General features: G+C 36.6%; 2 protein-coding genes across 2 annotated transcripts; one reads left to right on the top strand and one right to left on the bottom strand.

The window, feature by feature from the left end:
* Positions 1-486: 486 nt before the first annotated feature.
* Positions 487-11,831, top strand: LOC135690833 (uncharacterized). Its single transcript, XM_065208510.2, has 5 exons — positions 487-681; positions 5,178-5,249; positions 5,888-5,989; positions 6,255-6,383; positions 10,703-11,831. The coding sequence occupies exons 1-5, from the start codon at positions 529-531 to the stop codon at positions 10,814-10,816; spliced, it is 570 nt and encodes a 189-aa protein (XP_065064582.2). The 5' UTR covers positions 487-528; the 3' UTR covers positions 10,817-11,831.
* On the bottom strand, positions 11,553-22,588 carry LOC135690632 (xylulose kinase). Its single transcript, XM_065208236.2, has 5 exons — positions 22,104-22,588; positions 18,486-18,812; positions 16,802-17,075; positions 13,589-13,900; positions 11,553-13,172 (listed from the first exon to the last, which is right to left on the bottom strand). The coding sequence occupies exons 1-5, from the start codon at positions 22,461-22,463 to the stop codon at positions 12,880-12,882; spliced, it is 1,566 nt and encodes a 521-aa protein (XP_065064308.2). The 5' UTR covers positions 22,464-22,588; the 3' UTR covers positions 11,553-12,879.
* Between the last annotated feature and the right edge of the window lie 904 nt (positions 22,589-23,492).

The following is a 23,492-nucleotide window of genomic DNA, read 5'->3' as shown; positions in this document are numbered from 1 at the left end:
GGTAAATCAGCAAGAGAGATGTCCTCAAAATCATTGCATTTGTGGTTGCAGAATTTTGTATCAAACAATTCTTTCAGGAATTTCAATTCCCTATTTAGCACCTCTAATTGATTTGTCAGTTCCATATTCTCCTTTTTAAGCATTGCAACACGCTCCTTAGTTTCTTCAATCTTTTTCTTTGACTTTTCACGACTTTTTCGTACAGCAATATTGTTTTTGACTCTTGACTTTCTGTAATCTTCCTCTGTCGGTCTCCTGGAATCCTTCATCTTATCTTCTTTGTACTGAAGTACTGTTATAAAACTGCTCTCTGTTGTCAAAACTGTGGTCCTCTCCTCGACAAGAGCAGCTTTATATGTAGTAAATTTTCTGGACCCTGGCGAAAAAATTTCAGATTACTATCACATGACAGAATCTCTTGTCCAATCAGAATTACACAATGACGCTGTAATCGTTGCATCATGTAGCATGTGACAGATATTCTAGGAAGGTGATGTCATTATAGCCTCTATTTGGTTAAAAACAATCATGGCGGATCATTCGATGCATGAGACAGCAGAAAATTCGTTCGAGAATATTCTGGAGAAAGAAAGCCAGCCCTCAAAAGATGAGCATGTATTCGATTTTGTTGATGTCGTTAATGGATTTTCAAAACTTTTTACGGTTAACCCATCGTATCAGGTGCGTGTTTATCTTTCATCTATCACTGATACTGAAAAGGTTGGGTTCTAACCGATTTGGCCTGTCCGAACCTGCCCTTACGTATGTTGCTATTTTTAGGTGTGTGGAAGGAATTTCAGACGTCGGCATTTTTTCATTGTTTGAGAAAACAATACTTTTATTTAGTTGTAGGAAAATTATGAAAGCAAACAAATGAGATTATTCATTATTGACGGTGACTAACGACTTTTTTAGGAGTTAGATTATTTTTGACGACTCGGATTTTTATATTTTTTATATCAAAAAGGCCCGTCAGAACCGGGGGCTGGAGCCCCCCAATAATTGTCAAACTGTAGTCCCCCCAATATAAATTTTGTTCCGACGGCACTGTCAAATAATGTTTATGTATTCTAAAATTGTTAAAGAAAAAAGAAGGATTGAAGTTAAAACATAAACTAATGATAGTAACAACTATTTTTAACAGCTATTTTTCCTGTGGAAGAATTGATGGTGCAGGGTACGCCCCAATTTGAAATTCAGATTTAAGACAATTAAGCGCGTACAATCACCCAAAACAATAATACGAGTGTTTCTCAACAAAATGATATAACAATCAAAGGTTTTTCATTTAAAGTTTATCTAGTGCATAATGTAAACAACTTTTTGGGAAATATTCCCCTGGTTTTTTGGGGGAAGGGCCTTCCATATGGCCCCTGCTATTTTATTTCTATGAAAAAGAGTTTATGCCATTCCGGGGGGTACTACCATTAAGGGTCATTTAGGCCTGACAGGGATGTCCAGTCAATTTCAGGGTCTTACCAAATGGCCCAGTTCCGATAAAAACACTACCAATTGGGGGGTATTTCAAGTAGTTGCTACCTCTAAGGGGGAACTATTAATCAGCTGCTTAGTTTAGTTTCTGATTTATTATGAAAAATGAACAAGATCTTATCTTCCTAAAATTGACGACAGGCAATGGAGAAGAAATTCGTCAAAGTAGGACCAGGTGAGCACAAAAAATGGATGCTACCAAGTGCACAATTGCTTCTGCCACCATTTGAGGGTTATTGTCACAAAAGACTACCATTAAAAGATAATTTTTCAACACTTGAGCTTTGGCTCTCTTTGACCCTGATTGGACCCCCCTGTCAGGCCTCAATGGGAGTACCCACCTTGGATGCCATTATTGTTCAGTGTTATCTTGTTGGTCTACCTTATTTAACTGAATTTGCTATTGGTGAAATTAACAAAAGATTATGACACTACTGTGGATTTTGCCCCAAGGCAAAGTGCAAAGTGGTGCTAAGATTCCATGCTTTAGTAGACCATTAGTTCTCAGGGGTGTTGTGGGTAGTGATTTAGGAGGGGCATAGCTTGCAAATTTTTACGACAACAGGTTTAAATTAAAAGAATGACATCGTTAAGCGCATGCACACTCTGTTTTTTAAATGCAGAAAGACATGGCAAACAAAATGTATCTTTTGCAGAATCACATTTACTGATATCAAAGAAAAGCTAGTTGGTCAGATAAAAGCCAGCATCCGTATTCAAACAATGGATGAACAGTAAAACTCCTAATAGGACTCATAATTCATATCTTCAGATCTTAAAGAACAACTAGACAATTTTCAGTGCCTGAGAAGTCTCCTTAGCAATAATGTGTCAGCAACTTTGCTGAATACTTCATCATAACTTGGTGACAAATAAGTCAAGCTCAATATTCATTTAACCTCTCTTGGCCCATTGTTGGTTGCAACCTTTTGTTTTGCACACTCGAGCTTCAAAAGGGTGCACACAATTTAGTAATACCCATTAGCAAGCTTGCCATTTCCTGTACAAACATACAGATATGGATAGGCAGACTGTAAAATAATTAACCAGAAGTTTTATTGTCTTAATATAGAAAACTTGTCCTTGAAAGTGGCTTTGAAAAAGCAAACATTTTGCAACATATTGATTAAAAGCTTTTTTCGTCTGACACTTCTCAGAGCATAAATTGTCAGAATGAAGGTCTGAAAGAACACAATGAAAAATATACCAGTTGTGGATCGAAATAGGCCAATCTGAAAAACGCAACCCCAAACCGTGTCTGTATGCTGATGACCAATCAGTTGACCAATCAGTGCTGCGAGCCTATAGAAAAATTACCACTGGAGTCCAAGAGAGAAAATGAACTCCTTTTGTCTACACAATGGCAGCTTTTTTGTTTGTATGTATGTAGATCGATTCCAAAACTGCTAGATGGAAGGACAACAGGGCTCTGCTAATTATCAGAAACATGTCGTCATTAAAGAGTTTAGCACAATCTGGGTTGTCTTTAAAAGATGTTGACCGATGGCAGAATCACTTGATTTAACAGTGTTTCTAGACCTACAAGATCAAGGAGGCAGTTCTCTTTGAGGGACAGTTTTGTTTCTTATGTTGGAAGGAACATGCTGTTTTATCCTATCCCCCAATCTTTGGGTTGTGCGTCCTACGTAGCCAGAATCACACTGGCACATAAATTCATAACTTTTTTGGTTGGTAGGAACGCAATCCTTTTGAATGGATGGAAGGGCTCTCCTACTGTAAACAATAGGAGGATTGACAGCAAAGAAACATTTTGTGATGGATTGCCTAATCTGACTCTTGAATCGCAAGGGAGTGCAAGGAAGTTCAAATAAACTGGGCACTTTTGCAGCCCAAACTTTTGAACGGCCAAAAAACTTGATAAAATGACATCTTCTGGATAGCCGTTGTCCAGAAAGATCGTTTCAAGTTTTTCCAGTTCAGCATGCAGTTTAGATTCAGTGCAATTTAGATTTCGAGCAGATCATCAGCGCCCTATGTACTAAAGTTTGACAAGGTTGACTTTGCCTTGTTTTTGACAAAATGAATTTCAGCATATGTACTGATGGTAAAAGTAGGCTTGCAGTATACACTGGTAAGAAATACAGTGATAGACTCTTCGACCAAAACGTCTAAAAATGGCAAGAAATCATTTTCTTCCTTTTCAAACGTAAACTGGAAGGCTGGATGTAGGCTACTAAGGTGTTTTAGAAAAACATCACACTCAGCCTCTGTTTTGAAAATGGTATATGTGTCATCCACACATCGAAAAAAGACACCTGGCTTTGGTTGTTGTCTAACAAACTCTCTTCATGAAAGCCAACACAGATGTTGTCCAATGCAGGTCCCAGAGGGCTACCCATAGCGACACCATCCTTTTGTTGGTACATTTCATTGTTAAAACTGAATTCAACTGAACGTGTTGCAGTCTCCATCAGTTAAATGAATACTTCCTCTGGGAATGGCGGGCTATTAAGCTCGCTCTGGTACAAATCATCAGCACATATTTTGATGGTCTCACTCAAAGGGACATTTGTGAAAAGACTACTATAATGTCGAAAGAACACATGAAAGATGTTTCATTTTCAATGTTCAAGTTTTGCATGAGCTCAGCGAAAGTAAAAAAATCCTTGACGTAATGTTATGAATATTTTTGAAGAACAGGGCCCAAAACTTCAGAAAGCCACTTAGGCAGTTCATGTTGTGCTGAGCCAATCATAGACAAGATAGGTCTAAATGGGACGCCCAGCTTGTGTATTTTAGGAAGGCTATACATTTGTGGTCATTGAGAGCCTGTGGGTCTTATCCTATCATAAATTTCTGTAGCCAACACTTTTGAGCTCACCAGTTCCAACAAACATTTTTGGAGTTTCCGCTCTAGTTTGGCTGTTTTGTCATGTGTTTCTACATCACCTAATTTTTTTGATGTAGTCCTTTTTGTTCCACATTACCTCTCCAGACCCTTTATCAGGTTTTGTAATAAAGATGTCATTCTTAGTCCGTAGAGATTTTAGCGCTTGGAAATGTTCTCTATGCAAAAAAAATCAGACTGGTCGATGGGAGAGCCGCTATACGCATAGTCCTAATCGCTCGTAATTTGTTAAATTCCAAAGGGTTTGAAATCTCATGTTTGGGAAGTTGAACATAGTGAAACTTTTTCTGTTTATACCTTCCTTCTTAAACTGATCAGTTCCTTTGAGCTTTCTTACTTTTCTATGACCTTTCATCTGTTGGCTTCCTAAATTTTTTTGGTCTGCCAACCCCAAGTAAATCCCTTACTGTTGTTGTTTGGAAAAACCTTTTTATACACCTTGATAGCTGAGTTCTTTAAGCAGCCAACAGTTGATGCAATTCCATGATAACTTCTCCTGTTATTTTTGCAGAAAGCAATTTCAAAGTGCTTCTCATAACGAAGCCTAAATAATTTTATGGTTGATATTCTTCAAATCCTCTGGTGTACTTGAAGCATGAACAAAATCTTGAGAAAATTTCATGGAGATATCTTCTGTTCTGTATTAATTTGAGGGGGTGGGGAGAGAGACTTGTTCAGAAGTGTTGAGGATTTATGGTATCTCAAAGCTAACGCTTGGTCTTGTTAGAAACTACGAAAGTTATTTCTAAAAATGCAGTTTGAAAAAAGATGAATTGAAAAGGTGTATTTGAATTATGAAAGTCCTTTTTTATTTTAGTTGGATGAGTTGGAAAACATAATTGAAAGCTTGCTGATTTATTGTGGAGAATGCTGCGCATTGACTGATCAAGTATGTTTTGTTTACATCTTAGTTCTATGTACAAAGATACACTCACTGATAGATAACTAGATTTGCTGAAATTTGAAAATTGCACTAGATTTAGGCAAAAAGTTGATAGTAAAGTTTCCTAGTCAGCAGTTCGTTTAGGTTCAGTTTTAGCTACATGACTCAGTGCTTTTTATTTCTCTTTTGGCAATCTGTAGGTTTTCCATTCAATTATTAAAAGCAAAGAGGCTTTGGATTCACCTGCTGTAAGATATTATAACATTCTTGCAAAAGTGAACAATCTATTTGACTAAACAGAAGCCATTCAATTATACCAAAATTCCAATGCCTCATTTCTTTTGTCAACTTGCTGTTTTTGCTATTTTTGCTTTAGATTGCCCCAAAGCTGCTCTGATGCTTGTTGGTACTAGGTGATAAAGTGATCCTTGATCACCAAGCATGAGCAAACTAACATGTACTTTATCAAATGACCTCATAATAATATCTTTAAGTGGGAAACATAGAGTAGCAACTTAGAATTGTCCAGTTCTGTATAGTAATTCTGTTTATTGCAATTTTTATTATAAAGTTATGCGATTACATTGTTATTTCTACCTGACTGAATTCTTTTGTGACACATGTTTCCTTTTTGTTCTTCAAAGATCCGAGAAGAATCGAAAAAGCTATTATTTGCGGCACTACCTGAATTTTATGAAAAGAGAGCAGCCATGCAGTCCATTTTCAAACAAATTGACTGTTTAGAGGTAATTTGGAATTCCACACTATTATATTATTTTGTTAATGGAAACTGTGTGCGCTTTCAGGTTTGCTGTGAGATTCTCATTTGGTGTTTTCTTATTCAATATGTAAACAGCTGCATGATTTGGAGTGCCTGTAATGTAAAGACAAAGGATACTGTTTATAAATTTAAAAAATGTTTCAAAATGTTTCACCATGCCTCAATATGAAGGAATTTCTTTGGTTTTTGGTGTAAACTTCAAACAATGATCAACTGCTTTCTTTTTCCAGGAATTCATTTCAGTTATTAAAGCAAATGTTGAACAATTGGAAGAGAGTGTGCAACTTGGTGAAAAAGAACTTGGGAATAAAAATTTAAAGAAATTTATGTCATCAATTCCAATTCCCAGCTTTTTTGCTGTAAGTTTTTCATTTGTGTGATTTGAATTCATTTGTCAAAATTTGTAATAAGCAAATGCAGTCAGAATTTCTCTTCAGCTACTTCCTACAGTAGCAAGCAACATCCCTGCCAGACCTAGCTGAATTTCAGAAATTGGTTCCCTGTTTCACTAGAACCAATTGTGCCCTAATTTTAGCTCCATATTAACCATACCTGTAGATAGTATGGCGCAAAGAATCGATGCAGAACAAAAAATAATTTTTCTCTGAAATGATCCCCCCACCCCCCAAAAAAATGTAAGTACCCTGAGTAAAACACATTTGTATTATTGTTTAGTACTTCAAAAATTAGATAAAGTACTCTAATTCAATTTCTATTTTCACCCCCCATACTAGCAGAGCCTATATACTTCATAGTTTATATTTCTATGTTTAATTCAAAATTACAGGCTCATTATGATAGCTGGTTGAGGGGACATCGTTGTTCATGTACCACTGTTTATAGAATACGATGATAATTCTTTTATGTTAGCAGGTCCTCCTTTAGTGTACCTGCGTCTGCGATATAAATCGTTGACACTTTTAATTCTACAGGATAATTATCAACACGTATTACTGGGCCATGCATGAACTAAGGTTTTCTTGCTGTTGCTATATACCGTATTTTGGCAGGAAATCAATACCCTTTACAAATCATTGCTTAAATAGCTACCGCGTCAAAGTTAGGGAAAGGGGTTTTGAAATATTTTTTCGAAAAGCAGCGAGAAAGAACTGTCGTTTCCAGCAGGTTGTCTAAAATCCGGAGGGGACTGCTCTGGATGAGTTATTAGAAACAAATAATTTATATCAGCTAATCGATGAGCCAACTAACATGAAGGGCGAAGTATGTCCTGTATAGATCTTGTAATCACAGACCAACCCAACATTTTTGTAGAATCAGGAGTCCATCCTTTCTTTGATGATCACTGTCAACATCAAATAGTCTACGGTAAACTGAACATGTCAATACCCCATCTACCCCCATATAAAAGGACGATATGGGACTATTCAAAGGCTAGTACCCGGATGATTAGGCATCTCATAGGTGAAATTGATTGGTAACCAAGATTTGTAGGTCTTTGTTCGAATGGAATGACGGAAGTGTTCACTGGCACCATTATTGTAATTCTTTCTGCAAATATTCCAAACAAAATCATTAACTACAATGACAAGGATCCACCATGGACTACTCCTGAATTAAAAACTGCAATTAAACGCAAACATAGAATCTTCAGAAAATACAAAGATCGTTGCGGAAGGTTGGAGGACTGGATTTCATGAAAGAAGTCCGAAATGAAACTTTTAGATCACCAAGGCTAAAGAAAACTACTTTTTGACCATCGGTCGTAAGTTGTCTGATCCTTACCAAGGTATAAAGGCTTACTGGACTATTTTAAACAGATTTGTGAATAAGAAAAAAACCTTTAATATCCCTCCGTTACTTGAGAATGGAATCTTTGTGACAAACATACAAACAAAAGCAGATATCTTAAATGAGTATTTTGTTCAACAGTGCTCCACTATCGTGAATAGCAGCACTCTTCCAAACTTTCAACCAGTGTGTTACGCTCTTCTGCAAAGTGTTGACATAGACTGGGAAAAAGTAATTCGTGTACTGGACGCCACGACGGCTCATGGGTGTGATGACATATAAATCTCAATGATTAAGATCTGCGATACTTCCATCGTCGAGCCTTGTGCTTGATTTTTGGAAAATGCCTTGAAACAGGAATCTACCCTTCCATGTGGAAGAAAGCAAACATCATCCCTGTTCATAAAAAGGAAAGTAGGCAGAGCAAAGAGAACTATCGTCCAATCTCTCTACTGCCAATTTTTGGAAAGTTTTCGAAAATATCATTTTTGACGTATTTTATTGTCATCTTTGTTACCATGGGCTACGAACATCACATCAATCTGGGTCTCGACCTGGTGATTCAACGATGAACCAACTCTTATCCATCACTCATAAAATTTACAGTGCTTTTGAGGAAATTCCTTCCAAAGAAACACGAGCAGTCTTTCTGGACCTGTCTAAAGCATTTGATAGAGTTTGGCATGAGGGGTTACTTTTTAATGTAGTGGGATATCTAGAGATCTCTTAACTTAATCTGCAACTTTTTACTAATCGTCAGCAACGCGTTGCGTTAAACGGAACATTTTCACAATGGGCTACCGCATCTCCAGTGGTTCCTTGTTTACATTAATGACATTGTTGATTATTTTCAATGTTATATTACGCTTTTTACTGACGACACTTCAATCTTCTTCGTTGTTCGGAATAATAGAAGCAGTGAGGAACCAAACAGGGATCTTGCGAGATTGCGATTGTGGTCATGGCAATGAAAAATGCACTTCAATTCAGACAAAACAGAAGAAGTGATTTTCGCTACCAAAAGGAATGTACTCTATCAAGATCCCTTTAAATTAGGAAATGATGAGTTTGATAGAAAAACGGAGCCCAAACACATCGGAATGGTTCTTGACTCTAAATTAAGTTTTCAAAGCCAAATCGGGGAGGCTATCATCAAGGCAAGAAAAGGGATCGGAATAATAAGGTTCATCTCTAAACACGTCTCTAGAAATGTGCTTGATCAAGTTTACAAGCTTTACGCAAGACCCCATTTTGATTATGGTGACATAATCTATCATAGGTATGACCCTGACATGAGACTAAATGTTACAAAACGACTTGAACAAACCCAGTACCATGCAGCATTGGCCGTAACTGGAGCATGGAAAGGCACAAATAGACAAAGACTATACGACGAACTCGGTTGAGAAGATCTCTATCAGAGAAGATGGTACAGACGCTTGTGCAATTTTTATAATCTACGGAAAACAGGTTCACCTGGGTACCTTTTTGATGAAATACCGTCAGAGCGCGAACAATCTTACAACCTAAGACACTCGCGTTTATACGACCAGCATGTCGGCAGAACTATTCGATTCTCGCATACCTACTTTCAACATGCTAGATGATGACATCAAAAATTCACAATCCATATCCGAGTTTAAACGGAAGCTACTTGCAGTTATAAGACCAACTAAAAACCCTTTTTATGATGTCTTTGATATAGAAGTCTCAGTTTGACGCCAGCAATCCATGTGTCCAGAAAGAGACCTGTTCGTTATGAAGAAGGCAATGCAAGTGCTGAATTTCATACAGAATTTTGCCGACAAATTTACTACCAAGCTTTAGACTGAATTACCTCTTCCAGAAAAAAATGACTTGATCAGGATGGCTACATAAAGTATATTGAATTGAAGAACTTGTTGACTCACCCATGGAATGGTGACAACTTTAAGAAAGAATTAGAGTTGGTCTGTACGTTTTACAAGGATAGTTAAGACAAAGAGCTGTTAACCTCTTATTTGATGATTTTACGAGCAAACAAGCCTGCAGCAAAGACTCTTCTTTCAAAGAAGTGTGGGAGAATTCCAAGAAAATGTCGAAAGATCACAAATCGCTTTTAGTACAAGTTATAATAGTTCTGAAGCTGCTACTTGTTATGCCTGCGCCCATTTCTGAAAGGAGCTTTACCGGGCTACGAAGAATAAAAACATATTACATCACACGTGCAAAAGGAAATAACAGAAACATTGGATTTGATATCGGGGGCAAATGAGTTGGTTTTTTAAAATGATAGAGAAAATTATCACCTTTGTAAATTTTCAACCAGCGATTTGTCCCATTCGTTGAAAGTTTTAATTTATGCATAGTATAACGGTAGTACATTATAACCCCGTTCATTAGGACCTCAAAGGGGATATTGTTTCCCTTAACGAATGCCACAGTTAATCAAAACTCCTGGCAAGTGGGGCAAGGACGAGCATTTACTATTAAAATCTTCAAGGAATAAACTTTGACAGAAATATCATTTGCACTTTTCAAAGGAATTAATACCCAGGATACTGCGGAGGTTCTACTTCTAGAAGTCACATTTATCGATTAAGAAACCAATTATAAGAAAACATATAAACTCCGATACTAAGAACAAATCATTTAAAAGACTAACTATCTAAATAGGCAGAACAGAGATGCTATGATATAAATGAAAACTCTTTGTTGACGCCATGTTGTCCCCAATTTAGAAATGGTGGATTTCTCTTAAATCTCTCTTTGTTACATCCTTTTCAGTGAAAACCAACAAATTATTGGTAGAATGTCCATTTGAATGGAAATTTCTTGAAACATTACTGTCTTAATGTTATCTGAATTTTTAGTTTTTTCAAGGTGTGTCATTGATAATTTTACATCTCATAGATTCATTTAGATTTGAACGTTTGAATTTGCTCTACAGCAAAAGAAGCAAGCTAGAAGCCACCAGAAAGCAGAAGTCAAGGACACAGATCCTCAAATACCTCAGATTTTCAAAGTAGATGATTACATTGAGACTGGCGACAGCGAATCATAAAAGGATTAAACAGGAGTTTCTATTTCACAAGCTGTTAAATTTGGTTCTACTTGGAATAGCAGACAGTAAAGAAAGATAGGACATCATCTTATGATTCACTGGCCCTGCTTGAAAATTGAAACTGATTCATTAAACATTTGCCCCCAAATTACACATGGGCCAACTATTTGCTCCCAAAATATTGTGGGAGGCGCGATACACCCCCATGTGTACAAGACTTTAAGCATGGTGCAGCTACTTCAGGTTCATCCCCTACACATTCATTTTTAATAAATAAAAAAAATATTTGCCTTTGCCTGAAACAATTGTTCTGTTCATCAGTCTCCCAGCCCCCCCCCCCCCCCCCTCCAACACCTTAGCATTAATAAGAATTATCTCATTGTCGATATTTTCCCTGCATTATTCTCGATAATGTAATTGACATGTTAGCAAGATGTTACCTTGTTCTGTTTTAATTGCCAAATTTGGTTGTAAACTTTGACGACATAAGCACCATTATTTTAAAAAGATAGTTGACAATACAGAAAACATCGCTAAGTTGCTGAAGACAAAAATCCCCTAAATTGAAGTTAAGATTGGCCCTGATTTTAACATTTCCTTCTTTTGTAGAATTTTTCCTCAAATTCGAAAAGTTTAAGCGAAATTCAAGCTAATTTGAATAAACAGTCTAGTGCCATGCCAACTTTCTAAGCAGAACATCACTCTTTAATTCATCATTCAGAAACAAAAGATAATATTAGGATAACATTATCAATTTAATATTCAATTTTCAATATTCAATTTTACCTAATTATTTGAAAACAAATTAATTATATTTTGCAAACGAATAGACACGGGAGTCATAGCACTGTAAATAGACATAACGGCTTTAAATTTGTATTCTAATTTGTGTATTTTCCTAAATATGATGCCTTACTTAACTCTTTACAGGGTCATTAACTCCAAAATTAAGTTCTGTATTTTGTAACATGTGTGAGGTAAATTAAAGATAAAAATTGCTGAAAATCAATCAGTAGATGAAGTATCTCATTATGGATTCTTCTCTTCTATACTTTTAATAATTCCGGTTTGTTAAATTTATTTGACAACAAAAGTTCAACAACACAACGTTGTCTCTTGGTCCTGTCATTTATTACTAGCCACAAGTACCGTCAAAGTTCTATTTTGATTCTGATTATAGGGAGGGGAGGGGGCACAGTCCGTGCAAAGGATGACAGGGACTGGATTATAGGGAGGGGAGGGGGCACAGTCCGTTCAAAGGATGACAGGGACTGGATTATAGGGAGGGGAGGGAGCACAGTCCGTTAAAAGGATGACAGTTACTGGATTATAGGAAGGGGAGGGGCCACAGTCCGTTCAAAGGATGACAGGGACTGGATTATAGGGAGGGGAGGGGGCACAGTCCGTTCAAAGGATGACAGTTACTGGATTATAGGGAGGGGAGGGGGCACAGTCCGTTCAAAGGATGACAGTTACTGGATTATAGGGTGGGGAGGGGGCACAGTCCGTTCAAAGGACGACAGGGACTGGAAGTATAACCAACATATACTCGAGGTTTACTTTCCAATGAAGATTGATGGCAGAGAAAAACTAGAAATAACTGAATTATCACTCTCAATTATTTTTACAATACGTCCACAATTTTAAAAATAATCTGTCACCCGTTTTGCTATAATACTATTCGTTGGATAAATCTAATTTCATGTCATCAAAGCACCCGCGATAACATTACAACTGAACGCTATGATTTTTGTGTGCTGTACACCGAGTATAAACTTCTGAAAAGTATATTTGCCTTAACATTACGATTATGTATGTATTTTCTTGACAATTTTTAAATGAATTTGACAACAAGGTGATTGCATGATAAATTAATGCTGATGATCAATTCGTGGAATATAAAATAAGTATTGTGTATATGTGAAAGACATAGTAAGCCTGATCGTTAATCGGTTTTAATGATCTTCTGCATTAGGAAAATGAAACAAAGTGCTCTGGCAGAGCAGAAATTGATGATGTATGTCATAGGAAATCAAATATGAGTATAGTTTTTTTTAAGAATCTTATTTCAGCAGACATTCGAGTTTGGCATATCTTTGGCAAAGTTCTCCATAGATTTTTTGCGAATCCTTGTTAGGTGACGCAACGAGACAATAAGGAGCAGCATTCTGAACTGTTTCATCAAAGGATGCATTAGTAGATAAAGCATGCTTTGCTCGGTAATTTCCGCCCAGGCATGCTGAATTTGCGGTATCAGTTATGGCATACACTGAGCAGCAGAAGACGTCACACAAAATTTGTAAAATTTCTGGGTTTTTTGATGCTCCTCCTGTTGCCAGAATTCTTGAATTTTGATCTAAGAAACAAACAATTTTTGACCTTTATTTTGGTATAAGCTGATGTTTTTATTCCGCTAAAATTTAAAAGAATGAGATTACAACACAACAGAAAAACAATGTTTTATGATCTCAACCCAACAAATGTCTTTTTAAAGTTTCTTTCAAAATTGATGGATAGCAGGGAGCTCCATTATGTTGATAGGGATTCCATCCCAAACATAAAGAGTACTATATGAAATCCTTTCTTTTATTGTTCTCAATAATATTTTGCGAAAATCTTATGCAAAATCCTAAAGTCTGGAATCTGAAACTAAATTTACTTAAAAGATTTTCTGGAAAAGACCTGTTTACAACAAAATATTTCAACTAATGAGCTAACGAAAACTTTCAATGCCACCATTCTAAAAATAAACGAATATTTACATCCACATACCTAAATGGAAACCAAGCTTTTCCGCGTGTATTTTTTTAGCAATGAACTGCCCCTCGATCATAGCACGGACTTCAGTATCAGGAGAAAACGAATCAACAACTTCATCATCAGAATTCCATCGATATATCCCCCTTGCATTCGGTATTATTTCCTGGTCAATAAAATACACACCAATATTCCCATTATTCCCAGGCGGTGTATTCTGCAAAGCTTTATTGAAATCATCCCAACTTCCCTTAACTGAAAGATCTTTGATCTTTTCTCTTGTAAGCGAGCCATTTTTGTAACAAAGTAACGCCATATAACTATTTTCTACAAAATAAAGATGAATTAGTATTAGTACATAAAATAGTGGCAACTACTGAAAAAGTCAAAATACCAAAATCTTTTAGAGTGTTTATAGCTTATAAACACACTAAACACGGAGCTTCAAAAAGCCATATATTTGAAATGATCATGACCCTGTTAGCAAAAAAACACTATAAATGGTTCAGCGTACCAGATTTGATCTTGAAAAACTGAAAGGTGGAGAAATTGCTGAAAAATACAAAGCAAATTTATACAACCGCTTTGTACCCCTACTACCTTTTAATAATGAAAATACACAAAACTTCTGCGATGAATTCACAGAGATTGTAAGAGAAGAAGCAACCATTAACATTGGAAGAGGCAAAACACTAGAAAAACCATGGATGATGGAAGGCATTTTCGAGGCCTGTGAAAAAAAGGCTAAAGAAACAAACGAGATTCACCAGTCAAGAAACTCTTGAGGAATACAAAACAGCAAACGGAAACGTAAAAAAACTTACAAATAAAACCAAAAACAACTGGATAGAAAAGAAAGAAACTAAAATCGAAGAAGGTCTTGTAAGCAACTCACGAAAAGCGTACAACATTGTTAAGTCACTAACACAAGAAAAAAAAGGCGAATCAATGTCATTGAAAACAAAGACGCAAAACTTCTAACAACCAAAAAAGATATAGCTGAGGGAAGGCATGAATACTGCAGTGAACTTTACAAACACCAATCCAATGTTGACCACGCAATATTCGCAGAACCAACTGTAGAAGAAGATGAAAATACACTTGAAATTTTAAGAACAGAAGTGGAAAATGCTGTAAAACATTTGAAAGATAACAAAAGATAATATCCCAGTGGAGCTTATAAAAGCAGGAGGTGACACGATGGTAGATATTTTGCTATCACTTTGCTATGGAATTCTTAAAACTGGTAAGTGACCAACACAATGGACGGAATTTTTACTAATTCCAATCCCGAGAAGAAAGTTAGCAAAAAATGCAGTGAACACAGAACAATTAGTCAAAAGTAGAAGATAATCTTGATGAAGAACATTCTGGCTTCAGAAAAGATCGTAGTACTGCAGAACGCGTTTTGAACTTGCGCCTTATCTGTGAAATCCACCGCAATCGCAGTAATAACGTGTTCCATAACTTTATAGATTTTAAAAAAGCATTTGACAAAGTTTGGCACGGGGGTATGGCACACTAAGGAAAATTATGGAATCGACAAAGGCATTATATCGCTCATTAAACAACTTTATGAAACAGCTAGAACAACTGTCTTAGTAGAAGACACATACAGTGATTGGTCCACGAGCACTGTAGGAGTGAGACAAGGTTGCATTCTCTCTCCTACCCTATTCAATCTCTTTCTCGAAATAATTATGTCTGGCACACTGGAAAACTATGATGGTGGAATCGGTTGCGGAGGGCTTACAGTTAACAACCTCCGCTTTTCGGATGACATGTACCTGATTGCCCACATTGCCAATAATGATTATTACAAACAAATTAGACACAACAGCTAGCAGATTCGGGATGGAACTAAGCACAGAGAAAAGCAAAGGCATGGTAACAGAAAAAAACATTAGAGCAAAATTCTTAATTTAGGTTAAAGATGATGCTCTGGAACAAGTAAAAGAATTCAAGTACCTTGGGGTAACTATAACTGAGAATATAACGAGCGAGTTAGAAGTTTTAAGAAAAATTGGAGCAGCAACGAGTGCACGGGCAAAGTTAGAAAAGGTTTAGAAGCTGAAGGGAAAATTCAATTTATTGAGGGCAGTCGTGAACGGTATAATGCTATATGCATGTGAAAGCTGGACGATGACGGATAAGATTCAAAGCTGCTTTGAAGCTTTCGAAATGAAATGTTACCGAAGATTACTCGGAATATCATGGCGAGATAAGAAGACAAACCAAAATGGGATGGAAAAAATTACTGCTGCAAATGACGGAATGCCAGAGAGACTGGTAGAAACCATCAAAAAAAGGAAGCTGACATTCTTTGGCCATCAGGTCAGAAGGGATGGTTGGACGAAAAAACTATTGCAGGGTAACTGCAAAGTAAAAGATACCAGGGAAGGCCAATGCGAGTGTGGCAAGACAACATCAGATATTGGACCGGACTAGAGGGTTTGCAGGCTTACCATGAGACAAAAAAAAGCGGTGGCGATTGAATGTTAAGGACGGGGTGCACCACAGGCTAAGGAACTGATGTGACGATAGCTTGTGGGATTAAATGAAACCATTTTCAGATGGTTGTATCGATTTTGATCATATTTTTCCTAGTACAAAGAAAAACATAGGAAGCTAAATTTTCATTCAATTCCTTTCTTGAAATGCAATAAAGCAGCAATAAATGACTTTAGATATCAATACTTCGGTATGAAAAAAATTGTTTGGATTAAGTGTGCGGGTAAATTTTTAGCGATGTTCCAATGGCTACCATCAGCAATAGAGGGTAAACTAAAGAATTTAAGTCAATTGATTTTCGTTATAATTTTAGGAAGGCCGTAAAGAATTTCTGGGAAAAGCGTAGCTTGTAATTTGAGACATAGCAAAGTCAAAACAGATATAGGAAAAATGGCAAATTGGCATGCATTCAAAAACTTAACTTCAGTAAGAGGAGGACTTTGAATCTTGAGTAAGCACATATAGCATAACTTCGCTAACATAACTAAACTGAGCTCTTTCAAACAGGAACTCGTGTACCTATATACAAGAAACAAAACACTTGGAAAGACAGATGTGAAATATTGACCTACAATTTTGAGCAAGACCTCTATAGTTTGGGCTGCAATCTTTTCTATCTTCTTGAAAGGGGGGGGGGCTAAAGCTGCTTTTGCCAGCAGTTCATTTTCATAAACAAATGATACCGAACTAAATCGAATTACAAAATATCCCACTCACCATTAACTGGATTCACAAAAACATGGCCAATCAAAGATGGCCTTGGTTCCTCAAGCCAGAAAATCAGCGTGTCACTTGTACCAAGACTAACAGCGACGTCCCCTTTATGAAGCCTCATTCCAGCTAATGACGATGGATTGTCACCCGTAAACGCCGTCACTGTACAATTACTGGCAAAACCGTATCTTTTTATCATGTATTGTGAAATTTTACCAATATTTGTGTTTGAGGCAACTGGGGTTCCAAGCTTGTCAGGAAGACCTGGTGCACATGCCTGCATAAAATGTTTTTAAGCTCCGTTAAACAGAACAAATACATCGCGTAACACTTCAAAAGAAAATGTTTGGCAGAATTTCAGGTATAACTTGCCAGCTTGTTTGGTAAAAAAACATTTTAAAAAATGCCACATTTTTGGGCCTCGATAGTATTTTAAAATATCACCGCACTCCCCTCCTTGGAATGATAGGCCCAGCATAGAAATCTAACGGGACAACAATGTAAATTTCGTAGCAGCTCATGTTTTCTGCCCCTCAGATTATACTTTGAATCTAGTCAAAAGGCCCCATTCTACTTTCAGAACCACAGAGCATTGCTTGTGCACCGACACATCTTGGGTTGAGTTAAGCCAATTTGAAGACATATCAGCATTCTATCTATGGTTCCTACACTTTGAATCAAGACTTTAATCATCTGGGAAATGGTTGATATGAAATATGGTTCATCGAAACATATTCACACTAGGAGGCTACTTGGCTAATTGAAAACAATTTCTTAGATCCATGTTATTTTTAGTCAACTCAGATGCTCCTTCATTTCTTTTCCCAAGCCATTAAATGCCTTGCTTGCCGAAGTATATATCATTTTTTTCGGTTTAGATCAGATATTTTTCAATGTACCGAACTGGTAATCCATTTTGCACAAAGTTTTCCACGGTTTTTTTTTAATTCTCCCAATTAGAATAGAATATGCACTGAGGCAATCATTGTGACCGCTAGATGATATATTCTCTCTTTTTCCTTTCGTGAACAAACTTAGTTATTTCAAGTATTCATTGTTATTAAAATATTAAAATATAAAGCATTAACTAGCCTGTGTCATGTCTGTGAAGCAGGCTAGCATTAACCTGAACATCCTATGTATTACCAGGCATGCTTGTCTACTATTCCTCTAAAGATATGGCTTGCTTCAAACCTTCAGCATTACTGGATAGCCTTCTTCAGATTCACAACAGTAGATTCGTAATGTTTTCAGGACTCTAACAGGCAAATTTATTGTATTGTATCAAAAATAAGCTTCTACTGAGTTTTTTTCTCGATTGGAATTTGTTGGTCTATTTTTCATCGCCTTATTTTCCAGTTGTTTTCTGGAAACATATTTGAGAAATAACACTAATATTTCACCTCATGATGATGATAAGTGTGACAATTCATTTTTTGCAGTTGTGGGTTGCAGAGGATATGCCTGTTTATTATGTTCTTTAAGTGCCAGCCATGAGGTATTGTAGAGGAAAACCATAATAAGCTGAATTGTTGATAGAAGAAAGGTAAAGTTCTCCATTCTTATGGTAACCATTTTCCACATTCAATCATGCATGACCAATAAAAAGTTGCAACTATATTCATATCAATTACAGGCAGGTACAATTATTTTCTAGAGACAACTATACAAATAAAATAGAGAGTACCTCTGCTAAAACTGAATCCCATTTTTTATCCACAATGTTAAGCAGATTCATTCCAGAGCCATCACTGAAATCAATGGGTGCATAATCTCCAATAAATAAGGATGCAACAAAACTGCTGACTAGGGAGATTCTTTCACATTGATTATAGGATTTCTCGTTCTTTTTGTAGATTTTTGAAATTTGGTTTCCTGTAAACCTCTCATAGGCTCTAGATCCTGTTATCTTTGCAAGTTTTTCAGGACCACCAATAGCTTTTTCTAAATTCATACATTCACTTCCTGTACTTGAATCCATCCATATTGGACTGTCTTTTACAGTGAACTGGTTCTAAATATAAATGATTTACAAAAATCGTGTTAATGGCAAAAATATAAATTTAGTTTGATATCATTTATTGATATCAAGGATGGGAATTTGGGCTTGAAGAAAAAATTGGAGACTCATTTTACATTTGTTTTATTGAGGAAAGTCTGAAGAAGAAGGTATGTTATATCACAAGGACAACAACAGGCTACGTTCATAAACAGTGGTGGCACCAAAGGGGGTATGAGGAGTAATTGCCCCCCCCCCCTCCCCTCCCACTTTTGTCAAAACATGGCTACATATTTCTTCTAAAAATGGATTAAATGCTCTAGGTAGGGGTAGTTCATATTTCCTATAGAAAATTAACCTGGTACAAAGTACTGAAACGAGGTTAAAGGAGCGTGGTCTCACTGGCCATGCCTATTACCCTCCCACTCTGCAGTAGCTGGTGTGGCCACTGCCTGAAACCACCCAAGACAATTATCTGCTTGTGTTTTGAATAATACCTGTTTTTTCTGCTTACGCTGTCAATTGGCATCATCCTTATTACCCATTTTCACTTGCTCATTGTTATTTTCACTTGCAGCATGTGGTTTACAGATTCATTTAAACAGATTCAAAGAATTTTGGAGCATTTGCAAACTTCTTTCTTCACTATAATCCTACTTATACAAACCCGCTTAGCATAGAATTACAGTTTGAATTCGAGAACCTACTTCAACAAATCACTCTTAAGACCATATTATCTAGAAAAAGAGTGTCTAAATGAAATGATCCTCTGCACCATATTCACAGGCTCTTGTGCACAAAGACATATCAACAGTTAACTAGATGGGGATTCTTAGATTATGACCAAAACTTGAAGCTTTTGGGGCCTCAAAAATGAATGTCTAGATTCATAAATTTAAACAGATGTGAGAATCTCTAAAATTAAATTTAGAGCTATGTATGGAACTCCTTTCTATTAGCCAAAGTTCACACTCCACTTCAACTGAAAATAACAGGGTTGTGCACTATAGCAACAGAAGAAAAAAACAAAGTGACAAAAACGTTTTAAATCAAAAATAAATTGTGAAGGAAAAAGGAGGGAACGAGTCATCACTACCACCTAGTTGCATTCAAAAGTAAGAAAGGGCAGTCCCGTCGAGAGGCAGCTCGGCCCAGGGGTGATTCACAAAACTGGGCACCCTTAAGAAAATATCTGTGGCCACACCATTCACTCTTACAGAGAACATGGGAAACGCCCTTTTAGCTATAAGTGTTGCACAAGTTTTAACAAGAATGTGGAAAAACATTTTACATGAATCAAGGACATGTGGTCTTTTCTTTGCAATAAACTTGCAGATGTTGATTCCATATAAGTAGCTGAAATAGTAGCTTTTTTGCATTTCAAATAGATCTTGCCAGTTTATTACGGCCCTCATTGGAGCATGGGCCCCAGACATTTTGCCCCTCCTAACCCACCTCTCAATGGCTCTGAGAAAGGGAATAGGTTAAGTACCCCTTGAATATTGTAAGGAAAATCAGCTTCAATCAAGCAAAAACGATATACATTTGTAGATAGGAAACTCTTCAACCAGAATCCCAGGAAGGACATTCAAGGGAGTTAATTCTGATACCATATTCTCCCTTGTACTCCTGCTGTGGGTTCATTGTTTAAACCTCCTAATTTGAACAATTTTTTTGCAGTACAGAACTTGATTATAGCTTTCAAAAAAGCAAACATTTTACGTCATACTAAAAGCTTTTCATCTGACACTCCAAAGAGCATAAAACGTCAGAATCAGGGTCTGAAAGAACACAATGAAAAATATATACCCAGTTGTGGATCGAAATAGGCCAATCAGAAGTATGCAAGCACAAGACCAGTATAGTTGACCAATCAGTGCTGCGTGACTAAAGAAAAATTACCACTGGAGACCAAGAGAGAAAACGAATTCCTTCTGTCTACACAACGGCAGCTTTTTAGTTTGTATGTAGATCAACTCCAAAACTGCTAGATGGAAGGACGACCGGGCTCTGCCAATTATCCGAAACATGTCGTCATTATATATACTTATGTACTTATGTATAAAGTTAAAAACGGCATAGCCCCACACTTTATAAAGGATTTGTTTGCAGTAAAAGAAACTCCCTATGAATTAAGAAACAGCAACTTTGTAATTCCCGAAATTTTGTACGGTAAAAGAAGGAAAACATTCAGTAAGATACTGTGGCCCATATCTGTGGAGCAAATTACAGAGAGCTATCAAGGAGGTGACAACAATAACCCAATTCAAGAAATGTATAAGAAGAATGGACTTAGAAACTCTTTTAGACTGTAGACTTTAGTTTAGTTGTACATAGGATTTTTAGAAATTTTTATTTTTTAATAATTATACTGTAATTTCATATTTTATGCTCTAATTTAACTTTATATACTTTTTTCGTTGTGTCCCCAATTAGCTTGTAAGCTAAATATTTTTTGACACATTAATAAAGTTTTTGATTTGATTTGATTTGATTGATTATAGAGTTTTGCACAATCTGGGTTGTCTAAAAGATGTTGACCGATGGCAGAATCACTTGATTTAACAGTGTTTCTACACCTACAAGATCGAGAAGGCTGTTTCCTTTGAGGAGCAGTTTTGTTTCTTATGTTGCTGCCACTGATGGTAGTGGTAGGCAAGGATATATTTCAAACTCTTGATCATGAAATTCCCTCTGAGTTGTAAAATTGATGTAAACAGGAAAAGTGCGTACAAAAATGCACACACTCAAAAATCATTGATGGATTTGGTGCACACTCAAACGTGCACACTATCACAAATCCACTCTTGCCCTTCGGGGTAATAGCTTGTGCACTGACCGATATCTCGTCAAAAACTGCCATGAAATCAGAGTATATAAGAGCACCTCGTTTGAATGGGTAGGGTGGAAAGGGGGATGGATTGTTGGGAGCAGGTGTGGGTGCCTATTCTATGTATGAAGGCATTAAGATGGAATGGGCGAAGATAAGCAGATCTGGGCATGGCTATTGAAGGGACCGGAAGGGGACAGGAAACAGTTTGATGACTTATTAGAATGTAAACAGCTGCATTTTCATTATTTTTATTATTTTGCGCGTATATAAATATTGCTATGTATAAGATAAATAAACTGCAGTCAAATTAGGTTTTCATACCTATTTCCTATGTTCTATATCTTTTGATAAATCGTCGAGCAATTTTTTAACACGAGCTCGGGGTAAAAAACTAGGAGACATTAGATTGAAGTAATTTTTGTAGAGGAAACAGAGACAGACAATGAAGAGGAGCAACGTCTCTACAAACTTACCTGTAACTGTTCCGCGATGGTTTGTGTTTCATTGAGCGATCGTAGCACATTGTTTGCCCCCCTTTTCCAATAAACACTTCCATGCTGCTGTCCAGTTCCCGAAACACCTTTGACTTGGCAAAATTCGAAATTATCCTGTGACAGTTTCGACAATATCACATCAACAGCTTTAACCCATAACAAAACCGGGCATGTCGCTTCCAGGTCATTTTGGTGTACACCTCCATGTGTATCAAACTCAGGCAGATCTTTATCAAAATTAACAACACATTCTTTTATGACAACTAAGTCATCATTTATAACTAACGCTTTTAGAGTTTGGGTACTCAAGTCGAAAGAAAGATACCAGCTATCCGCCATTTTCGAAACACGAGATCACAAAAGCCTCGTTCAGGAGAGAGATTATTAATTTCAAAATAAAATATATTTTACCGTAAATTCTCTTTTTAGCCCCCCTCTCAATTAAGCTCCCCTCTCTTATTAGCCCTCATTTTCAAAAGGGAAAACTTAATTAGCCCCCCTCTCAATTTACCCCCTCCCCTAAAATTTTCACTGTCGCTGAAATAAGTAAACTTGACAAAAAACAGAGATTTTCTTTTTATTCATGGGTCGTTCAATACTTCGCATCAAATCAAAATTCACACCATGTCTTTTCCAGTCACGACAGATCCGAAGACAAAAATTTAATGTACATTGAGCATTGACCATTTGAGAACCTTTTACCAAAATTACAGGCCGTTGGTACTCCGAGGGATGAAATTGACCTGTTCGAATGCTCGATTTCAGAAGGCGACATGGCACAAGATACCCAGGGTACCAGACTCACTATATATAAAATAATAATATAAAAAAAATTCTATTTTATTTTATATATAGTGAGTCTGGTACCCAGGGTAGGCCCAAGAAGATATTTCAGAATAATTGTTGACGATGACGATGACAATATTATTGATATAGAAGGCTGATTTGATGTTTTTTATTTGGCAAATAACAAAAAACTAGTTTTATCACTAAACATTGTTTTTATTACAAAATATTTAGTAAGCCCCTCTCTCAATTTAGTCCCCCTCTCTTATACGCCCCCCTTAAAGTGCTGAAAAGCAATAACGCTTTCCTATCTCTCACGTTACTTTCAATCCACATCTGAATATACACTTTCTGCTTACCTTTGGGCATTACTCGACGTTTAAATTCTGTAGGGTGTGTCGGACGAAAAGTATTTAAGTTTCCGTTCTTCCGTGCTATTTTCTAATATAGAAGAATGGATAATTATTTTATATCCTACTCCCCCTATGTCTTGAAATTTGTTATCTAAATAAATAATTTACCATAATAGGTAAATTATCTGCTTGGCTGCTTTATTACAGATTTTATTGATATTAAGGTCAA

This window comes from Rhopilema esculentum, chromosome 4 (assembly GCF_057945365.1).
Source record: "Rhopilema esculentum isolate cy_ngs chromosome 4, ASM5794536v1, whole genome shotgun sequence".
Classification (NCBI taxonomy): Eukaryota; Metazoa; Cnidaria; class Scyphozoa; order Rhizostomeae; family Rhizostomatidae; genus Rhopilema; species Rhopilema esculentum.
This window is presented reverse-complemented; position numbering and strand designations above follow the sequence as displayed.